Genomic DNA, 14225 nt, shown 5'->3' with positions numbered 1-14225 from the left:
CGGAAGCTGCTGCTCCAGCACTGCCCCGGAGCCCAGGGGCCTGGGCCCAGTGAGCCAGGAGAAGAGGTCCCTCTGGGGCTGGCCCCCTGGCTGCGGCCGCCCTGCTCACTGATCTGTGTTCCTTTTCCAGGCAGTAGTGAGAGCTCAGAGCTTAGTGAAGAGATGTCTTCAGGGCTGGAAAGGTGAGTGTGGCCTCACCCCCGGCCCAGCCGGTGAGGCTGCTCGGAAGCTCCTCAGGCCAGCTCGGCCCAGGGCAGGACCAACTGAGGTGTGGGTGCGGGTGGGGGGCTGGGACTCCAGCCCATGTTCTGAGCAGTCCCCTCATTGTCTGATCCAGAGTCAGCCCAGGAGCCTGAGTCCACGCCTCCTCATCAGGCTGGGCTGCTGGGGAGGCCGGGGAGCAGACTTAGTCTGAAACATGGGCTCTTGAAACTGGAGGCCTGGGGCTGGGCCTGGTCTCTGAGCGGCATGTGGCTCCGCCTGGGGGACCGAGTGACCACGTGGCCTTGGGCCTTGGGCTGACGCCCTGCCTGCTGGGCACTGGTGACAGCACAGTGGACCCCTCTGCCCAGGGTTTGGCCCCCTGAGGGTGGCCAGGCTGTCCAGGGGATTAGGCCTCCCACTCAGGATTCACCCTTGGCGCCTGCTCCACACGTTGGGACTTTCTCCGTGCCAGCCACCACGTGGGCTTTGGGAAGACAGGGACTGTGGATGGAGAGCTCCCAGAGCCACGGTGCTGCCCACAGTGAAGGGCATTGCGGCGACCTTGAGGGGAGGCAGAGAGAAATCCAGTGACACAGAACATCATGAGAGGCAGGTTCGCACTGTCCTTCTGAGTGGTCTATACACTGTGGGGACCTATGTGCACAAAGAGGCATACACAGTCTCACACATGCTCACACACACTACACACACTACACACACATCCTCACATGTGGATGGACATGCCCACACATGCACATTCACACACGATTGCACATATGTTCCTCACACACACCCCTCACACACACATGTCCTCTGGTGCTGAAGCCTCCTGTGGCCTCAGCCCCCACAGTCATAAAACGGCCAGAGAGGAGGTGGCTGCACCCAGCGAGTCCTCGCGGGGCAGAGGGTTACATGCTGGTGAGTGGCTCTTGCTGAGCGTCCCCTGCGTGCCCAGCGCTGTCTTGGCATCAACCAACCCTCAAGCACTTCTACACAGCTGTTCCTCGGGTGCCCCCGTGTGGGCACGTGGACAGGTGAAGTACCCTGTCTTGCTTCACACCCTCCGGCAGGGCAGCGCTGCCCCCTGTCCATGTCTTCCTGGCCACTGAGCCACCGCTTCACCGCCGGTCCAGGCCTCGCCCAGAGTGCTGCTGTGACAGCCACAGGAACTGGTTCCAGGTCGGTCAGTCAGTCTGTCTGTCCTGCGAAACCCCAGAGGGAGCAACGGTGCACGATCCCTGGCCTCTGTCCCAGCTCCGGGACTCTGAGAGGGCCGTTTGCTCTGCTCTCATCCTCTCTCTCGTTCTCTCCTTCTCTCGGGCGGGCGGCCCAACTGCCCTCGCTCCCGGCCACCTCAGCAGTGGGACGTGAGAAGCGGCAGGCACTGGGGGAAGACCCCAGGTCTGCTGAGCAAGAGTTTGACTCTTCTCAGCACCAGTCAGAGGACTCTGGGAGGGCCTGGGGAAGGGGCTTGCAGGCCGGCCAGCGTCTTTCCTGGCCACAGGCCAGTGAGGGGACATGGAGTGGGGGGCACAGGCACGGCGCCGAGATCCTGAGCATCACCAGGCCTGGACCTACTCATTCACCCCTCCCTCCCTCCTCCCTCCTCCTTCCCTCCTCCCTCCCTCCTCCCTCCCATCCTCCCCTCATTCACTCACTCACTCATTCATTTATTCCATTCACGTGCATTAAGCAACTGCTCCCTGTCAGACACCACCCAAGGCAGCAGAAACAGTTCCTGCCCAGCACCCATGGCTGAGATGAGAGCTGCCGAGAAGGAAGATGGAGGGGCATTCCTGACCCAGAGAGACGCACTGTGCCCAGTTCAGCGGGGAACGCTGTGGAAGAGCGTCTCTCTTCTCTCTCCTTCACTTAGAAAGTAGCAACAGATTTGCCATCCGTCCAAATGCCTGGAGTAGGTGTTTTGAGGCAGGGTCTCCTGCAAGCGCTGATCCCGCAGCGAACTCACTGCCTTCGGGTCAGCCCTGCAGGGAGAAGGTGCTGTTGCCCACTCTCCTGGGACCTGGCACCTGGCCGAGCCCTCCTTGCTGAGGGGAACAGGAGACCGTGTGCTTTGGGAGGTGCCAGTGAGGCTAGAATGTCCCCTCCAGTCCCTTCCGAGACCCACAGCTGTCCCAGCCACCCTGGGACAGCTGCCAGCTGCCTCTTGGCCCCCAGCTCCTGCGGCCCAGCCCCAGCCTCCATTCCCTCCTTGCACTGGCCTCTTTTCGTGTCCACCAGAAAGAATCCAGTCCCTCAGAAGCACGTGAGCATTCTAGGCTTTCCTGGAGGGTGTGACTTCCCTCACAGACTTTGAAATCTTGGTTAAATATTCTTCCTCTTGCAGTTCCGTGGCCACTGTCCGTGTTGCCACCTGGGCCTCTCCTATCCTAACTGTCACCCGCCATGCTCAGCTCCGCTGGGTCCTCCTTCCACCCTGGCCTCCCCAAGCCACGTGCCCCTGCTCTGCAAAGGGGAGCAGGTTACCTCCCCCAACCCCCAGGAGCCGGGGTGTCACCCTGCCTGGTCCCAGAGGCAGCATCTGCTTAGAAAGAGCCTCCAAAGCACTTCACAGCATGGCGAGCACCCCTCTCGGAGGCCCCACCTGCTGATCCCACAGACTCCATGAGGACGCGGCTCTTCTGCATCTTCACACCTACATGGGTGGGCAGTGGCCCCGAACCAGGGCCAAGGGCACAGGGGTGGGCTAGGGCCCACCCCAAGGAATGAGGTGTGAGAGAGGAAGAGGCAATGGCCTCTGTGGTCCCCAAGGGCCAGGCTAGGGTGGGGCAATGCTTTGCCCCACAGCCCTGAAGCTTAGGGGCCACAACCTTGAACTGTATTGCCCAGCTCTGGTGACAGGTGTGGCCCAGGCCAGGAAGAGAAATGGGGCCAGATACCAGCATGAAGGACATGGAGGCCTTGGCCCAGCGATCCCTGCCACCGGTACACACCCCACTATTGGCTCCAGGGCACGTCTTAATCACCCTTTAAGCCACTGCGGACTGGGGACAGAAGGCTTCCCGTTGTCCCACCAAAGCTGGGATCATCCGGGCCTGTCTGGGAGGTTTGCCTGCCCCCAGTTTATACACGTGGACATTTCAGCCTGGTAGCTCAAAGACAGTCCTTGCGTGGCAGCCAGAGCTCAGGCTGTGCCAGCTGCTTCCTTGAGGTGGCCGGCCTTGAAGGGGTCCTACAGAGCCCTGGGGCCCTGCTGCACTGCTGTCTGTGGGAGTGGGTGGAGCGGAGGGGTGGCACAGCCACCAACCCTTGTTCTTGCTTGGGGTGCGCAGTGAGGACTCAGGGAGCAGAGGGGACCTTCTACTGCTGTCATCCTCCTGTTTCCTCCCCCATCTCAGCCTCAGCAAGGTCACAGGGCCAGGGCTGGGAGGGGCGGCCCAGCCCAGGGAGACACGGGTCGTTTCTCAGTCTGCAGGCTGCCCTGACGACCCACCCTTATCTTCAGGGCCAGAACGAGGACAGGGCGGTGGTCCTGGGTCATGGCCCTCACTGAGGAACCACTGGGGAGGCAGAGAAGGGGGCCCCCTTCTCTCTAAGGATGCTTCCTCACATCTCCACCCTGCTGGGGAGGGAGGCGGCCCTTCCCGTGGTCCCCATGGACTTAACTGGAAGTAGGGACTGTGATGGTTGTACCCGGCTGACCTTGAGCAACTCCCAGGTGTCTCAGAAGTGAAAGGTGTGAGGGGACGTTTCCATCAGGCCCGTCAGTAAGAGCAGACAGGTGCTTCTTTGTGCCTAATGTGCCGCTAGTAGTGGGAACAAGAGTATCAGCTGAAAAGTTAAACATTTTAAACAAGGTTTTTAAAAATTTATATTTTACCGAGTATGCTATTACAGTTGTCCTGATTTCCCGCTTTGTCCCCCCTCCACCAAGCACCCCCAGCTCCCTCAGGCAATCCCCTCACCATTGTTCACGTCCATGGCCATGTGTGTAAGTTCTTCAGCTGCTCCATTTCCTGGACTGTACTTTACATCCCCACGGCTATTCTGTAACTACCTGTTTGTACTTCCTGACCCCTCACCTCTCACCTGTTCCCCCACACCCCCTCCCATCTGGCAACCATCAAAACGCTCTCTGTATCCATGATTCTGTCTCTGTTCTTGTTTGCTTACTTTGTTTTTCTAGATTCGTTGTGGATAGATTCATATTTTTTGCCATTTTATTGTTCATAGTTTTTATCTTTTTCTTAAATAAGTCCTTTTAACATTTCACATAATAATGGTTTGGTGATGATGAACTCCTTTAGTTTTTTCTTCTCTGGGAAGCTCTTTATCTGCCCTTTGATTCTAAATGATAGGTTTGCTGGGTAGAGCAATCTTAGCTGTACGTCCCTGCTTTTCATGTCTTTGAATGTTTCTTGTCAATCCCTTCTAGCCTACAAAGTTCCTTTTGAGAAATCAGCTGACAGTTTTATGGGAACTCCCCTGTAAGTAACTAACTGCTTTTCTCTTGCTGCTTTTAAGATTCTCTCTTTATCTTTAACCTTTGGCATTTTAATTGTAGTGTGTTTTGGAGTGGGCCTCTTTGCATCTATCTTGTTTGGGACTCTTTGTGCTTCCTGGACTTGCATGTCTATTTCCTTCACCAAATTAGAGAAGTTTTCCTTCATTATTTTTTCAAACAGATTTCCAATTTCTTGCTCTTTTTCCTCTCCTTCTGGCACCCCTGTGATGTGAAGGTTGGACCTCTTGAAGTTGTCCCAGAGGCTGTTTATACTATCCTCATTTTCTTGGATTCTTTTTTCTTCTTGTTCTGTGTAGTGGTTTTTTGCCTCATTATGTTCCAAATCATTGATTTAATTCTTGGCTTCATCCATTCTATTGCTATTTCCCTGTGAATTGTTCTTTATTTCAATTAGTAAATCCTTTGTTTCTGACTGGATCTTTTTTATGCTGCTGAGGTCCTCACCAATTTCCTCGAGCATCCTTATAACCAGTGTTTCCAACTCTGCATCTGACAGACTGCTTATCTCCATTTCATTTAGCTCATTCTCTGGAGCTTTGATCTGTTCTTTCATTTGGGCCGTGTTTCTTTGTCTCCTCATTTTGGCAGCCTCCCTGTGTTTATTTCTATGTATTAGGTAGAGCTGCTTTGACTCTGTGTCTTGGTAGTGTGGCCTAATGTAGTAGGTGCCCTGTAGGGTCCAGTGGCACAGCCTCCCCCATCACCCAAGCTGGTTACTCAAGATGCACCCTTTGTGTAGGCTCAGTACACCCTCCTCTTATAGTTGAGCCCTGGTTGCTGTTGGCAGATCAATGGGAGGATTTACCCAGGCTAGTCACCTGCAAGGATTGGCTGTGACCACTGACCACCAATTTCCGCCCTCCGTGGAGGATCAGCTGTGCAGGGGCAGAGTGTTGCTACTCTGACGTGGTCTGTAGCTGTCCACCAGATGTGCTGGCCCTGGGGTTTTCTGGGTGGGGCAGGCCAAGGTCAGCCCCCACCTGTGTTTTGCCTGGGTCCACCCTGCCTGAGCTATAAAGGAATCTGAGATGGCTGCTACTTGTGCTGGGCTTGGAGATTCCCTAGTGAAGCCAAGCTGTGACTCTGGGCTGGCTGCTGCTAGTGCCAGGCTTGGGGCTCACTGAGGCCAGCTGTTGCTTGTTTCAGAAGATTTAGGAAGTTGTGAAGCCTGAGCCAAGGCCAGTCGTTCTTTTGGAAAAGCAGCTTGGGTGGGCCCGTAAATTGGGTGGGGTGGAGTCTCTGGGGATCTCCAAGGCGGGTCACACAGTGTTAGGGAGGTTGATGGAATCTCAGATATGGCACCAGCTTGCCAGCTCTGTGGGGGGAGAGTTTAGGAAAAGGGTATGGCCCCTGCTCGCCCTGATGCCTGCCGCTTCAGTGTCTCCCTGTGTACCACTCACTGGTGCCTTTCCAGCTGCGATCCCGGTGCTGGAGCTCAGAGGGAGTGAGTCTGAGTAGGTGAGTCCGTGGTGGGTTCTTTAAGAGGAACTGCTTGGGGCTCTAGCAGTTTCTTCCACTGATTCAATCCCTGATGGGTTTGCAGCCAGAGTTGTGGGGGTTTATCTTCCTGGCACTGGAACCCTGGGCTGAGGGGGCCTGGTGTGGGGCTGGGATTCCTTGCTCCTGATATATCCCTCCCAAATTTTTATCCACCACATGTGGGTGAGGGGCCAGCCAATTCTGCGTCTGCGCCCCTCCTACCAGGCTGGATGGGTGTGGTCTCGTTAATTCTGTAGTTGTCAGATTCCATTCAACTCGATTTCTGATGTTCTGAGTGATGGTTGTTCTGTATTTTAGTTGTAATTTTGCTGTGGTTGTGTGAGGAGGTGAGTGATGTCTGCCTGCACTGCCATCTTGTCTGGAAGCCTTAAATGAGGTTTTTAAAATGAGGAACAAAGTAATCGCTAGAGATGAACACATGTGTAGGTATGAAAATACATGATATCATCCATCTCAATGATCTCTGAGTTGTAGGTTTATTGAGTTAGTTTCTTTCCTTTACTTTTTCCTGTATTCTCCAAATTTTCCATAATAGGTAAATGTTTCTCTTAAACCCAGAAAAAATGAACATTTAACTTTTTTAAAGACAGTATCATCAGAAATGTTTACTGATCCATTTCTCAGTGGTGAAGTATGAAGCACATCACAAAGTTCATTACCAAACACTCAGCTGTCCGTCTTCTGGAGTCTGACGGGGCCTGTCTGTGTGGAAGGGCATGAGAGAGGGAGAAGTGGGCCCGCAGTACGAGTGGTGGAAAGAGGAGGAATCAGGGGCCCTTGGAGGAAGCCCCCCCGCTGGCAGGAGGCGGAGAGGGAGAGGAAAGTGCGACACCCTCTCTGGCCCACCGCTGGTTCTCGCCCCTTCCCAGGACAGAGCGAGAAATGTCACAGCTCACAGTCGAGTTGGGAGACAAGGGTTAGTGAAGCCAGGTTCACAGAGGGTCAGCGATGGGGATGTCCAGTGACGGGAATGTCCAGCAGGGAACCCAGTCAGACTGCAGGTTCAGGGGTGGCCCTTGCACAGATGGTTAAGCAGAAGTCCAAGGACATTTGGTGAAGAGGGACCACAGTGGGCCCTCGAGGGGGTCCTGGGACTGAAGAGGCTGTGAGTCCTGAGTTGTGGGCCAGGGTGGGCAAGGTGGCACGGGAATGCTTGGTGGCTCTGGGAGTCACTGCAGGAGAGGTGGGCTCCAGAGTGCATCCTGGTCTCTGAAGTTCTTAGTGTCCCTCACAGTGAAAGATGACGGTCTGGCTTCTGGACACTGCCTGCAGCACTGGGAAGGGCCTGCAGCTGGGCTGCTTACTGTCTCCGTGACCTTGGGCTTGTCTGTGGACCTCTCTGAGCCTCGGGTCCCCCAACTCTGCAGGGAGGACGCTCACAGGAGGTAGCACATCGGTGGCGTGGCCACATGGAGAAAGTTGCTCTGGGGTTTTTCTGAATTTCACTCAGTGGGCATCTGTTGCCAGGAAGTGTTCCAGGAATCCAGGGCTGGGCAGGGTGAAGGGAAAACCCCTAGATGGCAGTCAGTCATTTCGGAGGGATGGACTATCATGCAGGCGGGTATCCACCAGCCCCGGCTGGCCACCGGACAGCGGTGAGGCTCCTTAAGAACGCACTGCCTGCAGGTGGCCGCACACACATTCTCGCGTGTTGAGGGGGTTGGGTGTTGCTGTTTCTGCCCTTTGTGGGGCTTTCTTGTTCTTAGCTGGTGGAATCTCCCCACATCCTCCGGGAGCCCCAAGGAAGTGGTGTAGTGGCTGTGGACCTCTAGGCCTGCCACCCTCCAGTCAGAGTTTCTGCAGACACTCTTCTCCCTCCTGGAGAAGGCCAGAGACTCGGGCAGATGCCCGTGTGCCGGGGACAAGGGTGCCTCTTGAGCCCCAGACTCCACAGTGTTTGGCAGGAGGGGAGGCTCTGGATTTGAGGGGTCCCTTTCAAAGGAAGTGCACCCATGAGAGCGGCTGTGTTCAGGGGGTGAGGCCCCCATGCCCCGTGGCTGAGGGCCAGGAATGCCCCAGGCTTGTGTCCCTCATCTGCCATCTGTCCCTCCTCAGTCTGGTTTTCCGGCTGCACCCTGCTCTGGTCCTCCATTCTGCCGCTCCCCCTCGGGGGCGACCCGGGTGGGCCAGGAGCCGAGCTGCCGATGCTGGTTTCTCTCGGAGGCGCCAGGTGCTGCCTTGTTCTCAGCGGCAGGCTCCGGCGTCCGGCACCTGAGGCTCGATCCAGGAGCTTCGGTCCCTCTGAGCGAGAGCAGTGGGCAGTACCGGCCTTTCTCTTGACCCTGTCCTTGAGTCCCAGCCAACAAGGGCTAGGCCCTGCCCACTGGCTGCTGCGGCTTCACAGGTAGCCAAGAAATCTGCCACAGCCCTTTTGTCCACCAGAACAGCCCCCAGAGTCAGGTCCGAGGAAGTGGGCAGGACTGTCCTCCTACCTCATGTGGATCCCGCTCGGTGTTTGTGTGCTCTGCTCCCCACTGTCTCTGCAGACCTGACTTCTGTTCTGGACTTCCCAGCTCACAGAGGGGGAGGCGAACACCTCCCAGCAACCCAGGGTACATGTTACAGCTTCACCAGAGCCTCTGTGCACTGGGGGCAGAGGAACGGGGGCGGGGGGACAGGGTCCTGGTTCTGCTAAGACAAGACCACTGGGGCCTCAGTGAGGTTATCATCCAAGACTTCTCCCTGCACCCCAGCCTCCTAGGCCAGTAACAGGGACTCGGGGTGAAATTCAGTCCCCGAGACAGCTGCTCCCCAACAGTGCACCTCAAAACTGTCAAGGGGAAGGTACCTCCCAGACCCATCTTGGCCAGTCTGAATTCTCGTGGCACTGTGGGCGTCTGGCTGCTCCCGTCTCAGCAGCCCCACCCACGCCTCCTGTTCCTAGTGTTGTGACCTTGGGCAAGTTACTCTCCCTCTCCAAGCCTCAGAGTCCTGATCTGTGAGGTGGGGATAAGAATAGTGCCTGCCCCCAGTGTCGCTGCAGCCAACAGGACAGTGAGTGGACACCCTCCCCTTCCTCACCCCCACCCGTCATCCCACCACCACCATCATCATCATCACCGCCTTCACCCGCTGTGGGACTGCAGTGGTGTGCTCCGTGGTTGCCAGTCCACATCTTTGAGGACTGTGTGGGAAAGCCCTTAGTTGTCTCGCAGTCAGCAGTCGACAAACAGCAGCTGCTAGTTAGTGCCAGGAAGCCAAAACCCCCGGGAAAACACTCCATGGGCAAAGCCCAGGGGCCTGGAGGGGGCCCCACCCCAGGGGATCCGGGCCTACAGACTGAGTGGCCATCCAGCCCCGCAGGCGCCGACCAAGTCCATCCAGCTGGAGCTGCAGCAGACACCTACCAGAAATGGAGCCTTCGGAGAGGAATGCCAGGGAGCCGCCCCCGCATAGCTGGCTTTGAACCTGGGCCAGGCCCGGGGCAGATTCTACCACTTGGGCCACCTTAGCCTCTCCCCACCCTGAAACGTGTGGGAGGAGCTTGGGCTATGGAGTGAGTCAGGCAGACCGGGGTTCAAACCCTGCCTAGCCAGGCCCGTTGTCCCCACCCCCCTGCCTCCACCCCTCTCGGTGCTGAGCCTCAGCCCCACCTCGTTCTGGGGCAGGTAGTAGCTTGGACAAAGCCCCAGTGAGAGAGTACATGGCCTGGGCCCGGGGGCGCTCACCAACTGGTGACTACCCCGAGACTGCCTCGGTGACCCCTGCGTCCCTGCACACTCCCGCCAGCCCAGGGGGACGTGGGGAAGACGCTGATCTAAAGCTCCTCATCAGCACACGTCACTCCTGCCAAACTCCTGTTACATGTGCAGCCACGGACTGTCTCAAAGAGGGGACAGAGGAATGGAGAGAAGGGGGCAGCACCCACCCTGTCACCTGTCTGAGAAACTACTGGTGCTGGTGGACAGACCGCTGCTGTCACACATTGCCCTGGGTGCAGGGGAAAGAAGCCTCTGAGTCGGAAGGTGGAGAGAAGGGGCCAGAGGCTTCAGCTCCGGGAAGCCAGGCTCCGGCGGCACTGCACCAGCAGTGGCTCCGCAGGAATTCAGATCAAACAGGAGACTCCCACCGCGCACAGAGGACATCACCAGGGCGCTGTTCGCCCGCAAACCCTGCCCCAATTCATAAGAAACCCCTGGGGGCGGCCGGGAGGGGAGCAGCCCTGAGGGTTGGGGGCTGTGGCGTGTTGTGGCGTCTCACCTGGCTGTGAGGTGCTCAGCATTACAGGTCATGGTCAGAGCGCTGGCACTTTTCAGAACAGAGCTGGTTCCCTGCTTTCTGCGGGGCCTCCTGCTCACTCACTGCACTGCAGCCACTTGAGGAAACAATCACCTGGGGTCCTGGGGCCTTGCCCGGATGGAGGCTGTGGGGCTGTTTGTTCATGGGCCTGGCAGCTCAGATGGGCCCCAGACCTGACCCAGGGGCTGGGGTGGGGCAGAGTTGGGGCTGGGGCCCCTGAGCCGACGGCCACAGTCCCAGACGCTCTTGTCTCCCCAGACCGGCGCTAAAACTTCGCCTTTTTCCTCTGAAGCAGGGGACGTCTCTACGCCACCCTGGGGCCCAACTGGCGGGTTCCCATTCGGAATTCTCCCAGAACCCGGAGCTGTGTCTACAGGTATTTCTTTATTCACACATTTGTCTGCTCTACAGGTAACTAGAGGGTGCTCGTTGGGTGCCTCCTGGGAAGCTGAGCTCCTGCTTGCTGAGATGGGGCTTAGGACAGAGGTCAGGGCTGGTGCTGCACTTGGGCACCTTTACCCATAGGTGGCGCCCGAAGCCCTGTGGTGAGGGCAAATGAAGAAACCCTGAGGACGAGGTGCTGGGCGTGGTGGGGTGTGCTCCCCTGTGCCCCCTCTCACTTCACCCAAACCTCTCCTACTTCCTTGACGCTCCTCCCAGGCTCCTGCCAACACAAAAAGGAGGGGCTGCATAGTCCACAAGGTCCCCAAGTGCAGAGAAAGCCACCACAGAGGTCAGGATGAGGTGTGAGTGCTGCGAGGCACCTCAGTTACAGGCAGCTTGGCCACCAAGCATCGTGCTCTGCAGCGCTCACACAGATGAGGGTGGTGAGAGTTCCCAGGGCCACCATCCTTCACACTCTCTGCAGCCTTGAGGTCCTCCCGTCCCAGCCTGGCCCCAGCACTGTGAGCCCTCCGGGCCGTGGGAGCATCATGAACCCCAGTGAGTGAGAGGGTGCCCGGCCCCAGCTCCTCCAGGGGGGTCTGACCAGTGGTCTTCCCACAGCCCCACTGGCCCGTGCATCTGTACACTGGGGAGCTCGGCAGCAGTGCCCACCATGGAGGGGCCTCTGAGAAGGAAAACGCTGCTCAAGGAGGGTCGGAAGCCCGCGGTGAGTGCAGACAGACCTTGGTCCAGAGGCAGCACAGGCCTCCGCGAAGGCCTGGGCCCCAGCCCTGGCTGTGCCACTGAGTGGGGGAGGAACTTGGCTACCACAGCTGCACATCGGGATAGAATAGTACCACCATCCTAAAGGACTCAGCGAGAGTGTCACGTGCATGGCAGTGCACGCACTGAGCACGCAGTGAGTAGGGCTGGGTGATTATCCTGGGGACAAGTGGAAGCCTGGAGACCTAGGGAGTGGTGAGGGGGTACTGCACCTGAGACGGCAACGCAGCCCAGGAGAGTCTCAGACCCAGTCCTCTCTCCCTCTGGCAGCCGCACAAAACAAGTCACAAGACACAGGGACAAGGAATCAGGAGGCCTTTCGGGCTCCACCGCTAGCCCCCAGGCCGCCCACGCTGGACCCAGATGTCACTGGCCCATGGCCCTGACCCGTGGCAGGGCCTTAGTCCCTTGCAAAGGCCTCTCTGTTTTTTCCACCCATGGCAAGCTGCCCGCACACTCACTGTGAGCTGGGTCGCCAGGCAGCGTGTGCTTGTATCTGCTCTGCCTTCCTCTCCTGCTCTGGCCCCTGCCTTCCGCCGTCCACTGCCCAAAGAGCCCCTTGGAGGTGCCCCCTCCTGCCAACACCCAGGAAGGCGCCAGGGCCCTAGTGCAGCTGCCACCTCCATGCTTTCCTGTCTGCAGGTACCAGATGGTTCCTGCATGAGGAGGAATCTTCCCCCCAGCCCTGGCCATACTCTGTCCTTGGACCCAGAGCATCCCAAATCATCCTGTGACATGGGGCCCTACATCTAGCCTGTTATAGAAACTGCCTGCCTCTCTCCCGTTCTGAGTTCAGGCCTCAGCTACTCTGAGGCCAGAGCAAGGCAGTGAGTGCCCTGAAAGCAGTGTTTTCCCCAGTGCTGGGCAGTCCAGCAGGGGGTGACGCCAGTCCAGGGGTCACGGCCCGTTTTCTTGAGTAGAATAGAAAAGTGATGAAGTCCTTACACCGAGGGAAGGTGAGTGTGTCTCATGAAGCTGCTTCAGTTTGACACACATACATCATGGGCCTGTACACCTGTGGGTGTCCTCACGAAGGCCCGAAAGCTGCTGCTTTCACATTTGTGACAACCCAGTGCCCCCCGCCCCGGCATGGGGAGGGGCCTGTGGGTTGTGATATGCCCTGTCCGCTCAGCCCTCCCCTTCCAAGGTGGGACAGTTGCTTCACCTCTGCAGAAGCAGAAGGCCTGCTGAAGCAATTTTCCCGAACCAAGGAGCGGAGCCCCTGCACGGCCAGTTCACGCCTAGAGACACAGAGCCTGGGCCTACAGCTCAGCCCTGCTGGGTTCCCGCTTCTAGCCCTTCGGTCTCTGCCAGAGCACCCGCCGCAGACACTGTGGTCCCGCTAGGTTATGGTTCCCAAGTCTGTGTCGTTAAAAGTGTTTTTCCCAGGACGTTCTTGGGCCCAGGTCGCCTGGACATTTAGGAACCGAGCCTTGTCACCACCCTAGACAGGGCGAGAGAGGGCAGGCTGTCTGAGTGAGGGGGCGGGGCAGCTTAGGGCTGACCGGAGGGGATAGTCTGCTCCTCCAGGTCTCGGGTGGCCAAGTTGTGGGGGGGGGCGGGCGGGGTCGATCAGGAGGAGGGGCCGGCCTGCCCCCACCACCTGCAGTATTGTCACCTGGCCTCCCCTTCCCATGTAGCTGTCCTCGTGGACCAGGTACTGGGTCACACTCTCAGGATCCACCCTCCTGTACTACGGAGCCAAGTCCTTGCGGGGCACAGACAGAAAACACGTAAGTCCCAGGAGAGGACTCTCCACACAGTGAACAGCAGAGAGTGGGTGGGGCCGGGGAAGGTAGCGGGGTGGGCGGGCAGCCTTCCTTGGGGGGGGGGGGCGTGAGGCTCTGCCATGCTGCTGTTCCTCTCCAGTACAAGTCCACACCTGGCAAAAAGGTCTCCGTGGTGGGCTGGATGGTGCAGCTGCCCGACGACCCCGAGCACCCGGATGTCTTCCAGCTGAGTAACCCCGACAGAGGTAGGCATCGGGCCCAGAGCTGGGTGCCGGCAGCTCCTCTCGACCCTGTTTCCTCCTCTGCTAAATGTGCATTTTGAAATAATAGGAACTATTGAGGTTGCTGCTGTTCCTGTGCTTTAGGTTCTAATGTTCACAGGGTCCCCTCGCTAGTCCTCAAAAGCTGTGTAGATCGTTGTCAGTGCACACAGCGCACGGCTGTAGGAACCCTTTCTGGGGCCCCACGTGGCCACCGGGGCCCGTGACTCCTGGAGCTGTAGCCTCAGGCTCCTGGAATAAATGACATAATGCTGGATGAGTCGGCAACCGTGTGGCTGGACGGGTCCAGGAGATTTCCGGGACACCCCAGACATTCCCGTGCCGCGTCCCGACCAGGGCCAAATCTGAAAAGAGCCCTTTTACCAAAGCTCCAGCGTGAGCTTGCCCAGTGGTCTCCCTGTTCCTCTTGGTTCTGTCCTCAGCCCTGACCATGCTGAGAGGAAGGGAAAGTTCTGGACACCGTCTTGTCCAGGAGTCCTGTCTGCATAGTCATTCAGAAAAGGTCACACTAGTCTCCTCGGTAGCCTGTGTCACATGACAGAACCCTAAGTGCCCAGGCCGTGGACCCTGACCTGCGGAGTAGTTGCAGTTCCTGTGGTCGTGTCTCCCGGAGAAGCC

General features: G+C 57.9%; 1 protein-coding gene across 8 annotated transcripts in view; it reads left to right on the top strand.

Annotated features, from left to right (window-relative positions):
* The window catches only part of RALGPS1 (Ral GEF with PH domain and SH3 binding motif 1), a 233640-nt gene that overhangs the window by 211045 nt on the left and 8370 nt on the right, over positions 1–14225 (top strand). For 5 of the 8 annotated variants that reach the window (XM_037158690.2, XM_037158892.2, XM_037158632.2 and 2 more), the window contains 5 exons: positions 131–182; positions 10722–10805; positions 11435–11540; positions 13237–13329; positions 13466–13571. In XM_037158690.2, the coding sequence (XP_037014585.1) occupies positions 131–182; positions 10722–10805; positions 11435–11540; positions 13237–13329; positions 13466–13571 (441 nt within the window). The remainder of the gene's footprint in view (positions 1–130; positions 183–10721; positions 10806–11434; positions 11541–13236; positions 13330–13465; positions 13572–14225) is intronic. The other 3 variants (XM_037158833.2, XM_037159020.2, XM_037158960.2) reach the window with 3 other exon arrangements.

The sequence above is a fragment of the Artibeus jamaicensis genome, unplaced genomic scaffold (genome assembly GCF_021234435.1).
Source record: "Artibeus jamaicensis isolate MK-2021 breed Jamaican fruit bat unplaced genomic scaffold, CSHL_Jam_final contig_471, whole genome shotgun sequence".
Taxonomy (NCBI): domain Eukaryota; kingdom Metazoa; phylum Chordata; class Mammalia; order Chiroptera; family Phyllostomidae; genus Artibeus; species Artibeus jamaicensis.
This window is presented reverse-complemented; position numbering and strand designations above follow the sequence as displayed.